Here is a 20399-nt window from a genome sequence, read left to right as displayed (position 1 = left end):
GCTGAGCTGTTGCAGTAAATTTGCTAAGCATATGGAAGATAAAATCACTCACATTTGCCTGGTTGGACACCAGCTGGACAAATCCAGCTGAGATGGCAAAGGTATCATTTTATAATCTGAGATTCATTTGAGCCTGTGGATGAGGATGTAGACAAGCTCTTCTGTGCTATTAGCTCTACTATTTGTAGATTAAATCCTTACTCTACCTGGTTGGTAAAAGCTGCCAGGATGGAAGGCTGAGAGTGGATGGTGATAAATGTATCCATGAGTGAAGGGGTGGTAGTGTATCCTTTCCTCTAGAAACCACCTCGACATGGCAATTTTAGACAACTATTGACCAATCTCCAATCTTCTCTTTTTAGCAAAAGGTGGTTGAATTACAGTTACAGGGACTCCTGGATGAAATGGATTATCTAGATCCTTTCCAGTCAGGATTCAGGCCTGGGTGTAGGACTGAAACTGCATTAATAACTCACGTTGATGACTTCTGACAGGAGAGAGACTATCCTAGTTCTGCTGGAACTCTCAGTGGCTTTTGATACCATGGACCATGGTATCCTGGACTGACTATAAGGAGGGGGGAGAAAGGCACTGTTCTTCAGTGGTTCTCCCCATTTCTGAGTAACCAGTGGGGAGAGGTCAAATGCTCCATTATGGAATGCTACAAGACTTGATCATCTCCCCACTACCACTCACCATCTACATAAAGCCACTGAGAGAGATCATCTGCTGGCATGAGGTGAGGTATTAATATGCTGATGATATCCAATCATATATCTCCACCATGGGCCAGGTAAGTGATGTGGTGGAAGTCCTACTCAGTGCCTGGAAGCCGTTTGGGTCTGGATGGAGAGAAACAGGATTTCACTGAAACCTATCAAGACAAAATCTGACTGAATGCAGAGATAGTTCATATTTGATTCTGGATAAGATACTGCTTCTTCAAATGGAGCTGGCCCATAACTTGGGAGTCCTCCTGAACTCATGGTTTTTGACTGAATAGCAGGTAGAGGCTGTAGGCACAAATAGTTGTGGTTCTTTCTGGATCCAGAGGCTTTCCTCTCAGTCACTCACATCCTTAGCACCTTGCAGCTGGATTATTGCAATGTGTTCTGTATGGGGCTGCCCCTGAAGACTATCCAGACATTTAAACTGGTGTAACATGCAGCAGCCTATTTATGGGAGCACTGAGCTTTGCTCATGTAACACCAATACTATAGGAACTTCACTGACTACCAGTTAGCTTCCAGGTACAATTCAAAGTGTTGGTTGTTATCCTTAACCTTTATATACCTCAAGGCCTGGATATACCCATGACTGCCTTCTTCTTGAATCTGCCAGTCCAGTAAGATCTGGGACAGAGGGCCTGCTGAGAGTCCCACCAATGAGGGAATGTCCTCTTCAGGGATCCTGACTTGAGCCTTCTCATTGATGGCCCCCTCCTTTGGAACAAACAGTTTACCCCCAGATATTCATATCACCTTCTCCTTACTATATTTTTGGAGAGCCATAAAAACATTGCCTTTCAGAAAGCCTTTTGGGGAAAAATAAGAGCATGTTATCTTGAATGGTGATACATTGGACTGATGGATAATAATTGTATTAATTGAATTTTGTTTTTCATCTGATATTAATACTGCAAGCATTCAAAGTCTCTGAAAATGGAGCACCATATAAGTAATAGCAGAAAGGAAAGGAAAGGAAAGGAAAGGAAAGGAAAGGAAAGGAAAGGAAAGGAAAGGAAAGGAAAGGAAAGGAAAGGAAAGGAAAGGAAAGGAAAGGAAAGGAAAGGAAAGGAAAGGAAAGGAAAGGAAAAACTAAACCAAACCAAACCAAACCAAAGTGCTTTTTGGATTAATAAAATTAATCTTTAGTGCATTTGCCTGCTTAAATTTTATCCATTCAGAAATTTTATTTTCTAGACTCACCAAAAAAGCACACAACATATAGAAACTGATGAAATAAATAATGGCAAAATTGCTTCCACATGTTTCTCCAGGGTTAAAATCAGATTCTGGGTCACAACGTTTTCCTGGCATGCAAGCCAACATAATCTCTTGCCAAGCCTCTCCTGTGGCACACCTTTAATGTGGAAGAAAGGAAGATAAAATGAGGCAAATAATACTGTTTCCACCAGAACATTACTGCTACTGTTTCCTAATAATGGTCCCAGGCAATGTAGGTGAGGGGACAGTAAGGAGATGTCATGTTATATTGTTTATTGAAAAATATATTCAACCTTCATGTACTGCTTCCAGTGAAAAATCTTGAAAGTATAGCTGCACTGATTTTATCACTATTAAAGGTACTATGCAGGTTTGTTTATTTTTGTTTTTTTTTAGCAATTATTTTGTTGTGTTTCAGCCCACATACATTTAGGGGTTACATGAATAATAAGCAGCCCAGAAGTACAAGAACATACAAAACTTCTATTACACTATATCATTAGGTAACCACTGAGAACGACACAGTGCGAGAAGTATCCTAGCTCTCCTAAGTTCCTGCTTACAAGCAATCCATGAATCCATTCCCTGCACCAGTGCAGGCTACTTATGGCAAGCAAAAGCAAAGAACTGCCATGAATCCATTGTGTGAATCTCTGTCAGACAAAGAGAAGGAAGAAGGGCTAGAAGGGGAGTTCATGAAGCCTGAGGGCAATGTCTCTCCTGCAGCCTCAGAAAGAGTCAGGAATTCTGGGACAGAAGCAACTTCTACCCTGTCCCTGAAAACATTCCACAACCCCAAACCACAAGAATAATATTGTGGGACAATGACCAGAGTGATGCAAAAATGCAAATCTTCAAGGCCAAACTTCTTACAAGTACAGATTTAGTTGGGAGCCAATAATTTCTTCTCAGGAGATCTTGTTTTCCAACATTTAGTAAACACCAATTGAATTTGGATGGAGTCTTCTGTTGCCTATGCATAAAAGCCTTGGGCAAAAGCTGCACTCGCTCCCAGCATGCTTCTGTGAGCAATTCAGGATGCTGGTTATCACATTTAAAGCCCTGCATGGGACAGGGACAGGATACTTGCAGGACTGTCTGTCTCTGATGGTCCCTGCTCATCTGTCAGTTCTTTGAGGTTGATCAGATCAGGAAACTAACTCCACAAGATGACTAGAACTATGCTTTATTGAGATAGGCTATTTAACAGAATCTTGAAAGCCTATGTTTTTCCTTCCTTCCCTCTTATACTTCAGGGAGTCAGGGTAGAGCCAGGCTGAGCCTCTTCCTAATGCTTTCCTTGTTTCACAAATTTAAACATGTTTTTGCACATGTTGTAACTGTCTCTGAACAGTTTCTTCAAGATCATCTCTGTTGCTCCCTACCAGATAGGACGGGGCAGGTGTGCTCTAAGTCCCTTCTATTAAATAATGTCATTTGTTGGAGTGAGGACTTGTGCCTTCTCTATTATGGCACCTACCCTACGGAACAGTCTCCTGCTGAGATCTGCAGGGCTCCCACCCTCCTGGCCTTCCAGAAGATTGTGATGGCTTGGCTTTTCCCCCAGGTGTTGGGCCAGGAAGTTAGATGAGCCCAATGTAAGTGTGGTTTATGTGGTTGAGCCTGTTATATGGTGCTTGACTACTGTGTTATGAATATTTTAATTCTGTTTTTTATTTGATTTATAGAGGTTTTATTCTATTGCATTTGTTGATTGTTGTCAGTCACCCAGAATTCATACACAAGACAGATAGCCATACCATTTTTCTTAAATAAATAAAGCCAATTTCAAGAGAGTATTAGCTACAGTCTTCCTTTGCATAGGTATCTGGGAAAAAATGTGTGGATGAAAAAAAATTGTATTTGCATCCCAACATTGGGTGCAGATATGTAAGTCACATGGTTTGTGTTGTGTTGTCATAATGTAGGTTTCATCATTTGCTCTCCTATGCCACTACACCCAGCCCCTGGCAACCTGTGTAGAGAAACTCTGATCAAATGTTCTTAGTCTGAACTTTAGTCAGCTGCTTAACTAGCTTATATATTTTCTAATTGTACAGTATGACCTATACACAGGCTTTCTTCCCTGCTTTTCCTATGAATGTCCCAGCTTTTAATTTGTTGACGATGTTCCTTGCCACCCCATTGGACAGTACAGGGATACAGCAGCTACTGAATGTATAATCTCAACACCGAAATACCTAACCGTACCATCATGTTATTTGGGACAGTAAGGGAGGAAATGTGGACAGAACATGATTAAGCTACTCAAATTGCCTTTTAGCTCTCATGCGATTTCTACTCATATTCAATTACAAGTTCTCACATTGACCTTTGGCAATCAACATATTAATTGGAAGTCACTGCAGGGTATCTCCTGCCAATCCTTTCTCTTTTTCTGTTAGCCACTGATGACCACATAAAATATATCTACCCATGGACTGGCCTTTTCTGCTTTCTGCAAAGTAGAAAACATGACAATAGTTTCAGGCTGTTTATAATGTAGTAGAAGTTAAGGTGGATATTTTCACTTCTTTTAAAGTAAAGCATCGGAAATCTGAAAAATCATATCTCATTAAAAATCACCAAATAGTAGTGAACCAAGAAACAAACAAGAATATGGCATTTCTTATATTCTAGTTTCTTCTCCATTGCTTTTAACTTATTGGGCAGACTAAACATATGTGGATTACTCAGAAATTCCAGCAGAAGCATCAGAATGATTCACCTGATGTCCCATCTTAGATTAAGATACACTAAATATTTCACTTGTTTATAACCTATAAATTATCTATACCTTTGAAGGAATAGGAGATTAGTTACTTATGCTAAGTATAAGGAAGAGTTTTATCACAACCTACCACAAAAACCCTCCACACATTTTGAATTCTACACCAGTAACAATAAACAAACCAACTCTACCGGAAGAGAAGCAGCACCGCTTGGGGAAAGGTTTGAAAGTTGTTGTTCCTGTTAATTTGACTGCCATCTTTCAGAGCAACTTTGCCAAATACCTGAAAGAGAAGTAACAGCTTACCCACTGTAACCTTTTGCAGTTCTGATAAGCCCAACCATTGGTTTTCTGCAGTGTTGAGTCAGATGATTCTGGGATGCTTGTAATGATGAGCCCTTCCCTATTTTTGAACCCCAATAATTAGAATTTACTGGCACATTGACCATTAGACATAATTGTCAGGTTTCACATGAGAGGTTGGGAGTAAATCCCAGCTCTCCAGGTGCTTAATCCCTTATTCAGGAATATTTTATTCAGCAGAAGACTTCTAGATATGATTCAACTGGATTAAACTCTATTGCAGACAAAAATGAAGCTATATAAATATAGATAATTTGCCCTCTGCAGGGTAAAGAAGTCAGTGCCTTTATATAGGTCTCTGCTCCAGTTAAAAGATTTATCTAGATGTTTTCTTCCCATCTTTCTTAGTTAACTGATGCTTGGGCAGCTTAGACATATTTACATAATGGTTTTCTCTAGTGTGCAAAACACTGGTTGCCACCTTGCCACATTCGGCCTTTGCACCACCTCCTTCTCTATTTTCTCCTCCCCTTCTGTGCCACGTCTCTTATTCCCTCCTGGCTGTGGCTGGCTGGAGGGCATTTCCATTTCCATTTCCATCAGCTGGAGCTGAGAACCCTCCCCCTTTTAGGCCTCTCCATCCCTCTTGCCTAACTGAAGATAGTAAGAAGTGAGGAGAAGGAATTTCTATTTCTTCTTCCATTGCAGCTGATGTCATCTATACTCTCATTCAGACCTCTCTACCTCTCCTTCCCCCTAACACTGAGCAGGAAGGGGGAGTATTTCCATCCTTCCTATTTCTTCATCAGGAACTTCCCATTCCAGAACTTTCTCTCATCTTGGAGTACAGTAGTTTCTGGTTAGTTGTACAAACCTCCCTCCCCACTTACATTCACAAAAGAATACCTTAGACTGGCTTAAACAGGCTGGCAATGAGAAGGAATCTATAAGAAAACCACACACCCTCATTGCCCTGGTGAAAAGACAGCCCATCAACCATTTCCCAAGCACATCTTCATGCCTCTGCCTGTATCCCAGTGTCATATCACAGCTGAGGCAGCCTAAGGACAGCTTAAGGTGCTATGCTCTGAAAGTGGATGCTTCCCTAATATTGGTCCTCAAGATGCTGAGTTTCAGCTTTGTAGGGGTGGCTTTGTTTGTTTCATCATGCTGCCAACCCATTGGTTTATTAGCAAGCAGCCAAGAGATTAAATTTTAACTCTTTGCTGCCACATTGTAATCAAGTAGTTGACCCACAGCTTTAAGATTTTTTAACAGTAATTAATCAGTTGATGAGTGCATGGAGTAGTCACCAGAACACTGTGCATGCCGACTGGAGGAGGCATTTCACTGGATGGATGATGTTGGGTTGGACTGGAATTTGAGTCTTAATATGATATACAGACAGCAGCATAACACAGACTCATTCTGGTGCATAGTACTAGCCCCACTAGGTAGACCAGAACAGGAAATCAACTCCACAGGAAGGCCAAAACGGCTTCCTCCTCCTTATAGTTTAGAATTAAGGAGGCATCTGCCTGAGCTAATTCCAAACATTATCTGGACATTCTGGACTTAATTCTTTGGCCAAGGTAACAGTTCCTACATATCTCCATCAAGGACATCTTCCTTACTCTCTACACTGGCAGGCATATATTATGGAGGCAGCAAGTTTTATAATGGCATGATTTCCTGACAGGAGGGGAGCACAGCAAAGCAGCTGTTTAGTTGTGGCCTATATTGTGAAGAAATATCCCTAAAAATGGTTTGTGGGGCATCTTTGTACTATGACAAGCAGGCCTCGAGCGAGACTGAGTGAAGGAAAGTAGTACAGTTGTAAGAAGTAGGAAAGGAAACTGAAATAAGATGGAGAAAAAGTAATGGAAAATAAAACAGTGGACTGAAATTCTCACCCCACCAAGCAATCTTTGAGGACTTACTTATAGCTTTTATACACTCTCGTGAGCTTCATTTTCCCCAGCCTCTGAACTAAAAAGTGCCAAATGTTTCTGCCTTTTGTTAAGGAGAAGTTAGTTTAGTCCTTCAAAAAGTTTACAGTATTATATTTTTCTGCATCTTTTCTAACTCTGTAATAGGTGATATTTAAAGAAAGATCCTATTTATATTTACATAGTGTGTTGTGCTATCTTCAATCCTAATTCATAACATGTAATTTTTCTCTTTCACTGTTATCATGCTTTAATTAATCACTAACTGTTTAATTGGTGTACCTATCACTATGTCAATTGCCATGTTATTGCCTCTTTACAAGCTTTCATCATCCAGAATAATGTGTTGTAATATACCGACTTCACTGTCCATACCAATTCCATGTCATTTATGAATGAATTAAATAGCATTGGCCCCAATTCAGTGGAGGTATTAAAAAAAAAAACTTATCCTATAACTGCTAAGTTTGCCCAGGAGTCTTAATGAAAGTGTTAGCACCAAATCAGCACATTCTCCATGTAAGTAAATATTCTAACACAGATTGGCAAGAGAGTGTCATGCCCCCTCCCCACAAGTGTTCTTCAGCACAGTTTGTTCTTCTACGTGTTCAATAACTGGCTTTCATCATACATTTCTCCATCAGGGAAAAAAACGTTTTTTAATTACCTGCATTCCAATAACCGCATAGATGAAAAACAACATAGCTATCAGAAGAGCAACATATGGTAGAGCCTAAAATGAAAAAAAGTTTTAAAATAATAACTTGCATCTCTTTTTGAAGCTGTTATGCATGGGCTTTATACATTTTTCTATTTTTAATTTCCACTGTACAGAAATATACTACGAGTAGCAGGGAAAGCTCTACAGCTATTTAAAATGCTATCAACACATGAAACTATGTGGTGCTAAATTATGCTCATTTGTCAGCTTAGTTCAGTGTTGCCTGCTCTTTTGGATGGTGACTCAGCTTAAAGCAGAGATAATCAGAGTGTAGACTGGAATCTACTGGCAGATTTTGAACAATTTGTAATAGGTTACAGCAGATTTTCTTAATAATAGCAACAATTAAAATATTTTTTTGTCGCAAAATACAGTTGATTAAAACCCAGTAGTCAAATTTTGTGGGAAAGCAGTTGTGAAATTTCTGGATTAAGAACATAGAATCTGTTTCTTAGCTCCTAGTGATGTGTGCCTGTCTGCCAGAGCTATTATTTTGTAGTTGGTTCCAGTAAGTGGATCTCAAGGTTCATAACCATGTCCCAACTATTTCATAAAACACAAAGTAGATGCTGTAAATCTGAGGTTTGCTCATTTCTGATCTAAGGTGTATAGTGGAAATGTATTTTCCAGTGTTGTTACCTATAAGGCTGGGCATTACACACTGTGACCTCTACATATCTTTATCACTTGTTCACAAGTTCTCCAAGAATTGGCAAAGGTGGGATTCAAGCAAGCAAAACATAGTGGATTGGAAAGTCATTGTCTCACTCACTTGACAAACTCACAGAAAATGTACTGCAAACAAATGTCCATGGCTGTTCCCAAATAGACTTGAACTACCTATCCGCCAAGATCATCCCATTATTAACCTATGTAGCTGGAATTTGGGGTTCTTTGGTAACCCCGTCCTTAGAAATACCACAAAACAAATTTTTAAGAAGAATTCTTCTGGTTGGACCAATGGTTCCAGCCAGCGCCGTTAGGGCAGAAACAGGTATTTTCTCATTAAGTGTATCTGCCCTATTAAAAGTAGTAAAATATTGGAGACGATTGATTGAGATGGAGGAGTTTAGACTGCCAAAACAATGCTTCTTAGAACAATTGTCAGCTCCCGAGATCACCAATTGGGTTGGACTTTTGTATAAAGCTATAACAACTATGGGCCTCTCCCCCCTTTTACTTCAACCCCTTGGAGACCAGGCAGTTAAAATCATTAGACAAAGAGCACAAGATATCAGTGCTCAACAAGATATTGAAATCTTATCTGCTACGAAGTCGGTTGGCTTAGCCAGAAATAAGACTATTTTTGGTATAGAAAAGTATTTGACAGTCCCAACTCCCTTAATGTATCGCAAAATCTTTACACGATTAAGATTTAACCAGCTGGAAACTCAGGAAGTAACGGGCCGGTATGCAGGCATACCATATCAGGAGAGACTTTGTTTTTGTGGTAAAAGTAGAGTGGAAAATTTAGTCCATATAATCTTTGAATGTCTTCTGTATGAACAAATAAGACAGAAGTATATAAAGCAGTATATTACAGTTAGACCTTATATATCCTGTGATTTTATATTGGACCGATTATTGTCAGGCTACAATCAACATGTGGTTAGGAGTATCACTAAGTTCATTAATAAGGCGATAAAAATTAGAGAGGACTTTAGAGCAACCAATGTCATAAATTGTAAAGATGATGAACTGAGTTAAGACAGTTCCTGGTTTTATAATTATAATTTTAACTGTATATTGGATTTTATATTTAATATGGTATTAGATTGTTTTTATGAAATTGAAATGGCCAGAAGGCTAATCAATAAAGATTGACTGACTGAAAACTACCTATCCAATCAGTTCAGCCAAAATACATTGATCTACTAAACTGCAAGTTATATCCTTGAGAAAACATACTGATTTAAGCTACTTGGTCTGAATTTTTTAGAATGTGTATGGCTGCTAAATAAAAAAAGACTCAAGGTGATCTACAAAATTTAAAATTCATAACACCCACAGCCAACATGCTTTGAGCTTATCTGTGGCTGAGCCATGAACTTAAGTTGAAGTTCCTCATTCACTCCTTAAATATTGTTTGGAGAGGATGATTTATTCCTTCTTTGTGTTCAAAAGACAGACATGCTTAATGTTTTTTCATCCAGGTGGCTATACAATATGGTTCTGTAGTATTTAGGAAAGAGGACACTTCAGGAAGGGAAGCCTGTAATTCCAGCTATATTAGTTGAAATATTCAATGTTGAAATGTGCAGAAGTACAGATCTTATTTGTACCTGGCTACCACTGGGTTATGCCTTTCGGTGAATTCTTAAAAAGTAATTACCAGGTATTTTAGAAACTGTTACCAGTGTATTTCTTTTAATCTCTTTTTTATTTCTGTAAGTGCGGCTTTTTAATAACTTTTTAAAAACTTTTAATCATATATTTATGATTTTAATTTGATGTAAGCCACCCAGAGTCCCCCATTGTGGGGAGATGGGCGGGGACAAGTCCAATAAATAAAATAAATAAATAAATAAATAAATAAAATTTCAGAGAATGAGAATGTATTATTTAATTATATGCAAACTGGAAAGTATCAATCAACCAACCACTTCCTGCTCCCAAAGACATTAAAAACCTCTAACTGTGCAGTTATACTGTACAAACTGCTAGCAGTCACATTAATTGGGGGGGAGGGCACTTTGAAACTATATTTATGTTAGAGATGGCAGATTATTTCCACTTTCCCACAATCAAACATTAAGTGAGATTGGAGAACTGAAGTCACATTAAGTTATGGCCACTAATCACATTAAATTTTCTTTAGATGTAAAGAATTTTTTGTCAGCTCAAACTGAAGACAGAGTCAAACTTCTCAATATACTTTATGAACAGTTTATACCTTGCTTTCCTTTTAAAAGTTATTAATTGGATAAATGCAGGAAGGATGTGATGTTTACCAGGAGTCAGATATGTGTATGAGGGTGGGGGTGGCCTTCCTCAGCTAGGTCAGAATTTATATCTATTCTTCATGTTGCATAACAATCAAGAAAAAAGTCACTATGAGAACTTTTCTCTGTATCTTACATGCATGAGGTGGTGGTGAGGGGGAGTTTGTACAAATCATTGCCCTCAGTGATTCACTATCCCAAGGCCTACTTGGAAATACAGTTCTTTAAACTCAATGCATCTAATTTTAAAACAACATATATAGGATTACACTTTATGATTAATAAACGCTTCTGAAACTAGTATCCCAAAATTACTAATTGTTTTAATTAGTAATTTCCATCCTGTTGAACAATTCGGGAATATGATGGCAGGAAATCTGAATGAAGAATTAGCATAGTTGGAGTAACAGCAACAGCTACAAACCAGGTTATTATGCCCAGTCTGTAATCATGGGCACCCAGAAGACATGCCTCACAAGGTTGTTGTAAACATTAATCAGAACTGCAAAGCAATGGACACAATTTAAATGCTATGTAGATAATGATTATTCAGATCCATACACATAATCAGATCCTTGCAGGTACTGATAATGCAAATATATATCCCAATCATTATGATGCAAATATAGATATGCATGTATATGTATGCATACACACAGACACATACATATACTGTATACACCAAGACAGACAGAGATATTGAACCTTCTGATATTACACATGACCATTGACTATAGTTTCTTCTGGATCCCTGTACAATTCGTACTACATTGTATTTTGACTCCAATAGAAGCTATGATTTTAAATGTTACACATACCTGAAATGATTTAATAAATGTCCACAATAAAGTTCGTATTCCTTCTCCCCTGCTGAGGAGCTTCACCAATCTCATAACTCGGAATAGACGGAAAAATGTGATGGAGATTCTAGCACTGTCTTCACTGTTCTATAAGGGTATTATACAGAAATCAAACCATGTAAAAGACAGAACACAAACAATTCAGGAAAAGAAAAACAATAACAAATGCAAAGGTGAAAGAGGTAAGATCTGAATATGTGTTTCTGGGTCCTTTTCAACTTTATAAGCAAGATATGACAGGAAAAAATTACATGCTAGTACATAGAATCTGTAGAAATGCTTCACACATCACATGCATTTCCAAGCTTTCCACATTGTTAATAGGGTCAAGTTGAATTTGTCTGTAGTACAGCTTGATAGGTACACTGACAACAAATCCAAATCACTGCATACATTTTTCTAGGAGAACAAATACAGAAAAACCAGTGGAGAAAAGAATGGTAAAAAGAATAAACTTAAGTAGAGATACAATCACTGGGGTTAGTTTACTATCTTACCCCAGATTCATCAGTTGTGACAGTTTCAGTTGGCTTTGGCTTTAAAAAATTAAGAACATTATATATTAAAATCAAAGTAAAGATGCTGAAAAATAATTCAACTTGACAATAAAAAGGGGGGGGGGAAGAATTCAAATTAACGTTTGATAATGTGATGCTGATTAAGAAAAAAAACAGAAAAGTTCTTTTTAACATAGTTATTTACATTACTGACAAAACTGTGCAAAATGCTATGTTTCACTGTGGTAGGATAGACTGCATTATTATTGAATGATCTGACCATACTAAGATTGAAGATCATAATAGGCTTCCCTCTAAATCATCCTTCCCCCAAATAATGCCTTCCATATCCGTTGGGATTACAGCCTCCAAATTTCTTACCACATGTGTGGTAATTTGCAGAGTCCCAATGCATCTGGAAGCCCCCCAGGTAGGAAAAGCTCCACCAATCCATTAGTCTTCATTGGTGGGTTGCAACCCATAATTGAATTGGAGCTGATATTATAGAAGTAACACTGGCAATTTTTTCTGAAGATAAGAAATTGTAAAGAGAGGAACAAAGAAAAACAGAAAAGAATGGCGTCTCTCTATATAAATTATTGTCCTTTTTACTATAAAACACAGAAGTATTTGAAACTAGTTGTTTTGCATTTGATATCTGAACTCTAATACTATTGTTTTGGTTATCATAATGCTTCATAACAGAACAGAGTTTGACAAAAGGATATTAAGTTACTTGTTGGCTGTGGATATTCCATTGAATGGTTATTTTACAGGTAGGGGTGTGGTCTGAGATTAATACTTGGCACTCTGTGTGGGCAAAACAACATTGTGTTGGTAGCTTTAAAGGCACACCTGAATTTAGATGTGACAATAAATAATGGTTTAAAAAGTTATGCTTCAGTTTTCAGCATTCTTCTGATCTTCTCATAGTACAGGGATCCAAATGCTTAGCAACTTTGGATAAGTCCCCGTTTTGCAGTCTATCCCTGCCTTTCCACCCTCTAGATGTGATAGAACTGCAAATCTTCAAATTCCATCTGGGAATCATGCACACTGTGATTTGGGTACATCTGCAGGGTATGAAGTTGGAGTAGGTTAACCCATCCTATCCTACAAGAACATTGGAGAGAGCAGTAAATGCTGTTCTATGCTCAACAGCAAGATAAATGAAAGTTCAGGTGAAGGTCTGTTAATAATTTCCTCTCTTAAGAGACAATATGGGGCTGAGCGATTTTGAAAAATCTTTGGTTTTACTAGTTGTACCATCATATTTTTAAAGAGGAGAGAGGAAAAACCACTTATGCAACAACAAGGGGGCAAGAAATACACAGTTTGTATAAAAATCTTTACATGTATTATCAGATGAGTATTGGTCACAAAATCATTATGAAATATAAGCAGCATATTTCCATAGTATACTCAGATGCACTGCTGGCAGTTACATTCTGGGATGGTAAGGCTAATAGTGCCTACTACCCATGAGGGCTTTTCACTCTCTATGTATCTCAAATTACCACCTGCTTGGGAACAGCTGACATAAGGGGTTGTTTTAATATCCTGCTTTTGAGTTTCCCTGAACATTTGGTTGGTTCCTGGGGGCAGCAGCAGAATACTGGATTAGATAATGTCTTTGACTTGATATAGGACAGCTTTTCCAACTTTCTTAGGAGAGAGAGAGTTCACTGTTGCTCTACCATTACTTAATGAGAGCAAATGTGATATCTTGCACTGAAGACACAATTAGATACAGGCTGGAGAGGCACAGGTCAAGTTAATTGCATGGGTGGTAAAGATACTGTATGTCCACTGAAAACTGTTTGGCATACCCCACAGGCAAGCGAAAGACTAGCATGGAATATTTTGCTTACTTCAAGTGTTTGATCATTCGGGGGGTTTTTAGACAAATAATCTAAATATAAATGCATGTTTACTCAGGGTAGTCTTATTATGTACAGTGGAGATTACACAACCTTTCTTTTCCTGCCAAGGGATGATCAGGAGGAGTCTGGTAGCACCTTTTCAGACTAACAAATTTTATTTAAGCTTTTGTGAGCTGTCTCCTTCTGATTTCTGGCTACCGTAGGTTAATATGGCTCTCCTTTTACTACGTCTTTAAAGGAATGAATGCACCTAAAGTATGTGGACAGAAGAAGAGCTCTATCCTGGACTTTATTTGAATGTCTAAATATCTGTCTCCCATGACTCTTTCACAACTTTTTTGCATTTGTATATATTATGTATATTAACATCACAGCCTATAGCTCTGGAGGTCAATGTGCTGAAATGTCCTTTTATGTGGATTTTAAGAACCCTTACAAGCCTATTTTTAGAAACAAAACAAATAAGACACATTTCTTGCATGTCTAGGCAAAAGGCATGAGAGGTGTTTAGGAATACAATAAGTTTGTTCTCTTGTGTAAAGGAGGAATGATTACTTGCCCCTGCCCTGTATCATCCATCTCTTCCCCTTTAAACTATAAAGTATTAGTCTGCTACTGCTGGGGAGAGTATTGTGATATCACAAACATGGTATTTATTGTTTAAGGGTAAATGCTATTATCTGATCTCCATATTTGGCTTTACAGATAACAACTGATATCAATTTGAGTTCTAATGAAATAGCTTGTATCAGTTGACACTGCTAGTGCTACATCCTGTTTTCACAAGTAGGCTGTAGCTGCTAAACGGCAATGGATTTCCTAAAATAGTTTTATGTTTTTTAAACTGCTGGGTTTATAGATATCATATAGGTACATACATTTGTTTGGAAGGACAGACAGACAGATAGATATGCCTCTAGGTGACCACCCACCTATTCTGTTTTTTTAAAAAAATTAAAAGATATAAAACCCCTCTTCTCCAATCTGGTGTCCTATTTTACTTTTGATTGAATGTATATATTTGTAGCTTCTGTTTTCAGTTTAATATTAGATTGAATTTAAAACCTTTGTCGTTTCTCTGAATAAAACATTTATTTCCCTGAGTGTAGAGGCCTCTGTGGTGTGTGGGTGTGTGTGTGCACACGTGAAAAATGTCAAGGCGGCATTTGCAAATATGTAACCAAAACACTGTCCTTTTTTCTGTGAGCTGTGAATGCAATGCATGTATAAAAGGGCAGGACTTCTGTCACAGTTGCGGCTGCCATCTTGCCCCTGCCTGAGTGCACTGTGGGTAGAAAGATGGGATATAAATTAAGCACACAATCACAATATAATTTTGAAAGATGGCACAGAATTTTTAAAGTTAAATAAATCCAGAGCTGAACATACTTGAAAGGCCTCAGCAGAGAAATAACACACCCACCGTAATCACTGATTCTACTGTTTAACCTCTTATTGCTACTCTTAACTTTCAAATGAAATCTACCCTCCTGTAATTTAGCCCATGAAATCTAGTCATGTCCTCAATGCAGAAGAGAACACCGGAAACAAACATAAAGCCTATTTATTTGATTAAAAGATGTCATTGTTCCTCGGTGTTCCACATTGTTCAGAGCACATGTTGAATAAAGTTCTGGCCACTACATTTTAGGAAAACACATATAAAGTGGAACATGTCCAGGAGAGAGAAATCAAGAATGATAAGGATCCTGGGAGGAAAAAAATATGAACAATGGTTGGAAGTATCTAATCTGGAGAAGATTATGGGGAGACACAATAATTGTCTTCAAGTACTCAAAGAGTTGTCATGTAGAAAACAGTCCATGCTTTTTGGAATAACAGGCAGTCAAGCACCATGAAATATCATCACCCAATTGTGACCAAGGAAGAAAGAGAAGAGAAATGAATAAAACAAGAGGATGTTTCTTGATCCTGATCACATGATATACATACTTTGGGATTGGGGTTACTTGCTGCCCTGTATAAGGAAAAAAGTCTGTTTTTGTTGGCAATGAACAGCCTTCCTTTTGATTTTAGCTTGACAAGAATCATGTCTTACAGCAAACAACCCTCTCTGTTTTATGAAGTGTTGATAATCCATCAGTCAAAGTAAATAGCATTAAAAAAAAAATGAACCTCCTCTTTCTTCCATATCACCTTGATTTTAAAATTTGTTCCTTTGAATCAGGCAGTGTAAATGCATAATGAACATGCTCCTGAAGCACCCTACAGTAGCCATCCAAATTGGTTCTCAGTTATAACATGTTAATTTTACCATACGTTCTTATAAAGATAAGTATGCTCCATAATGATTTTTTTTTCAAAATGCTTGACTAATTTTTCCCAAGTGATTTACTAATTGCTAATACTAGTTTCAGAAATCTGGCACAACCAGAGCTACTTGGCTGTCCAAGAACAAGAGGGAAACAGTGTAAAATAAATTTTCTATTTATTATACTTCTCAACTTTAGAACATAAAGTTCATAAATAACTCACAGTCATAAGCCTGTAGTGTATAATCCAGAATGAATCATTTAGATGACTAGAACTAGGGTCTGTACATGATGAGAAATATCTTTCAGTCAAAATGTAAGCAAATAAAGCAATGTTAGGGGTTTTAACAGACATTTTGTATTCACTTGCCTTTAAACACTCCTAAAAATAAAAGAAACATGAAAACCAGTGTCCGCCCCACTAGATAGTCCAAACCAGGAAATCAACTCCACAAGAAGGCTAAAACTACTTTTATTGAGAGTGGCTATAATAACAATCTCACAAGTCTGATTGTGCTATACGTTTTCTTCCTCCTTACAGTTCAATGAATTAGGGAGACTTCTGTCTGAGTTGCTTCTGAATGTTTTCTGGCTGTTATGGACTTAAAAAATGTTTCAGCCCATTCTGCCTATGTAACTGTTCCTGGATTTCTCTGTCAATATCATTTCTTTACTCCCTATAGCCAGTTAAGTTCATTATTGCTTGATCAATTATATCAAATAAGCAGTTGCCCCAAATAAACATGATGCATTTGTCCTCAATAGATCAATGACACAAGACCACCTTTCCCATCTAATCTCTGATGAGTTGGGACTGCAGCTTTCTGAATTCCAAGACAATATGGCCATTAGATTGACAAAACCGATATCAAGTTGTTAACTGGCAATGCAAATTACTGGGTGGCTGAAGGATTGGTTATTGTCATACAAATTTACGTTATAGGGTTGTTGTATAATTAGACTGTCTGCCTCAGTTCATACAAATATATCTAACATTGACATATAAATATCATACCAATATATATAACAGTAAAGAGCAAATCTAGACCATGCAAATGTTTTCTAAGTTTTCAAGAGCTTCCTCTACCTGTTCCTTATTATATCTCCCCAATTTTTCTCTGAAGGTGTTAGCCTTTCAGGATAGATCAGATCAGGAAACTGATTCTATAGGAGGACTAGAACTACACTTTATTGAGTATACAACAACAGTGCTTTATAGGTAGTCCTTGCTTAGCAACCACAATCGGGACTGGCAACTCAGTCGCTAAATGCCATGGTTGCTAAGTGGAAAATCATGTGACCGTGATGGGCTTACAACCTTATTTCCCATTCAGTTGTAAAGTGAAGTCCTGTGGTCATTAAGCAAAACATCATGTGACTTACAATTTTACTTCTTCCTTCTCTACTAACTCTGTTTGTTACAAGCTGGTTACAGTGTCCAAGTGGCAATCGCATGGCCACGGGATGCTGTGATGTTCATAAATGCAAGAACTGGTTGCAAAGATTTTTTTTTCATTGTTGTAACTTCGAATAGTTGCTAAACAAGGCAGTCAGTAAGCAAGGACTACCCGAACTTTTCCTCCCTCTTATATCCCAATGAATCAGGGAGAAGCCTGCCTGAGTCTCTTCTGAATACTACCTTGCTTCCCCAGAACTTAAGGAATGTTTTAGTCCTCTTTGCTTATACAATGGTTCTTGCCTATATCCTTTAAGATCATCTTCTTCATACTCTATACCAGGTCAGTATCTTCTGGAGAAGCTATAATAAAGTGAAATAAGAACCTCTATGTATGGCCAGGTTTTGTACAGATACAGATTTTTAAGAATTGTAAGTGTACATCTTAAGGGTAACTGAAAGTATTGGAAGGATTTATCAATTGGCAGCATGCCAAATGTACAATCGCAATAACTCTTCAATATATTTCATCAGTTGATACAGAGTATATTTTTCCCACTCTTATGCATGTTTACTATGTCTAGGAGATACATTTCATTATTCACATGTTTGTACAACTGCAAAGACATATGAAATTAGGCAAACATTTAAAGACTAGTTGGATTAGTCAACTAGCACTTGGAGAACCAAACAGGGGTTCCTGGAGCCATATGTATGCTCATGCCTCTTCATCCATACTAGTCCTCTAGCTCCTTGTTGCCCAGCAGAAAATAATCTGAGATCAACTTTCAATTCATATAGACTATACCCTAGATGTTCCTGAATCTCTTGTCTGAGTATCTCTTTCAAGAGCAGGATACAAAACTTTAGGGGCTTTGGGTTTAATACTGGATTAATTTGAGTCAATCACAATATTTCAGTCACAACTCTCTTTACAGTATGAGGATAAAATAATGAAAGAAAGGCCGTTCACACAATTTTGAGTTCTTTGGAAAAACATAGTGATAAAAAATATAATAGATAAATTGTATCCACATTTTATGATATGTAGATGTGTATAACACTGAGTTCAGAAACTAATGGCTGATCTTGCTTCTTGATGCAATAAATAAGAGATAAAAAGAAGTCAAACTTCACAAGATGGGCTACTCCTGTTCAACAAACCAGCTAGTTCACTTGTACAAATCAGCTGCCATATTAGCATGCCTCCAAATCCAGATATAGTTGAGTGCTCCTGAAGCTTTAGGCATTCACTAAAGGAAATTTCAGGCACTACTGGATCAAGGATGAAGCAAAGGGAAACTAAACAGCTTATCCAAAATTGTATCTATACTAAGATCATTACAAACTTAATATTGTGAATTCCCCACATATTTGTATTTTAAGATTAGAATAAAATAGCATTATAACAGAACACTTAAGAAAGAGGTTTTTTAAAAATATATAATAAAGTAATTTGGAGCTCCCTTAGTACCTCTGCCCTTAGTACACTGCTCCCCTGGAGAATGGTACTGAAGTATTATAAATAATTAGATACTATCTTTAAAAAAGAAGGCATTTATGTTGAAAAACTTACAGCTGAGCATTACACTCTAACAGTAAGCAGGCTCTGCTGTATCAAAGAAAGAATATTTCATTCTGTACTGATAGTGAAATCTTCAAAAATTATGTACCTGTTGTGCAAAATTAGTTGTGACTTTGACAAAAGCAGTGCTGGTGAAGTATTCTCTATGTGCCTCTTGAATACAAAAACAACATATATGCAAAAAATCCAAGTCTTGCCAAGATTAAAAAACGAGTCAGAGTCCAAAGCTGATGTTTTTATTCCCTGTTTGGGGGGCATACTGATGGAAATTGAGGTGTTTATATCTGGCAATTCAAAGTATGTCACAGTATGTCAACTTTTTAACTTTATCACCATCAGAGCACTTTGACAAAGCATCAAGGTAAAGGAGATTTCTCACCAAGGAGAATTGCAAGGATAGATGTGTCCCTCTATCTATGGACCACCTTCTTTTCAACTGAGCAGAAGAGAGATTGGCATTGTTTTATATACCCTCTGGGATGTCCACCCAGGGACTGTAGGACTTAAAACCACAATTGCACTAAAAATATAGCCAAATCTCCCAAAGGGAGGGAAGTGTCCCAAAGGGAGGGAAAACTGCTTAAACTAAACTAAACTAAACTAAACTAAACTAAACTAAACTAAACTAAACTAAACTAAACTAAACTAAACAACACAACACAACACAACACAACACAACTAAACTAAACTAAACTAAACTAAACTAAACTAAATTAAACTAAACGATTGCACTTTTTATAACCCTTGAAGCCAAATCTAGCCCAGAGATGTCTGCAGGAAGGTCAAAGGGTAGGGAGGTAGGGGTGAAGGGAAATGATGAAAGCAGGATTGTGCTTTTGCACCACAAGCATCGTCCCTTTTGTACAGGCACTGTGACATTGCACAGATGTCCAAAAAGAATAGAGTTTGTGTCACAACAGTACAATGTTCCTTTCATCGTTTTGATAAAAGCATCAGGTCCTGTGGAGACTATTAGCCACATGATTGAATTTAAATTTTCATGAATATTCCTAATTCTTAATAATACTTCATGATAACTTTTAAAATTCTAGTTATAAAACATCTTCACTGAATTTGTAAGGTAGTTGGGAAATATGATTTTTAAAACTTGGACAATATATACATCATTTTTTGTATTTGCAGTACAGCCTACAGTAATTTTCTTGGCTTTCTTCCACCCTTGCCCTCAGTCCCAAATACAGCTCTCTGCTAGTGATACAGATATCTCATGGATAGCAGCTTAAACTGAACCAGGCCTATTCAACCTGTGACCCATCGAACAGATCACTTATTGTGCCCAAACCAGCTGCAAG

At 37.5% G+C, this 20399-nt stretch overlaps 1 protein-coding gene across 1 annotated transcript in view; it reads right to left on the bottom strand.

The window, feature by feature from the left end:
• The window catches only part of CACNA1D (calcium voltage-gated channel subunit alpha1 D), a 242030-nt gene that overhangs the window by 42714 nt on the left and 178917 nt on the right, over positions 1–20399 (bottom strand). The window contains 4 exon segments of the mRNA XM_088134184.1: positions 1929–2082; positions 4869–4960; positions 7597–7662; positions 11411–11539. Coding sequence (XP_087990310.1) covers positions 1929–2082; positions 4869–4960; positions 7597–7662; positions 11411–11539 — 441 coding nt within the window.

The sequence above is a fragment of the Python bivittatus genome, unplaced genomic scaffold (assembly GCF_059951505.1).
Source record: "Python bivittatus isolate LINGU-HERP-01145 unplaced genomic scaffold, Pbiv_v1 ctg000080_np1212, whole genome shotgun sequence".
In the NCBI taxonomy this organism is placed as follows: domain Eukaryota; kingdom Metazoa; phylum Chordata; class Lepidosauria; order Squamata; family Pythonidae; genus Python; species Python bivittatus.
This window is presented reverse-complemented; position numbering and strand designations above follow the sequence as displayed.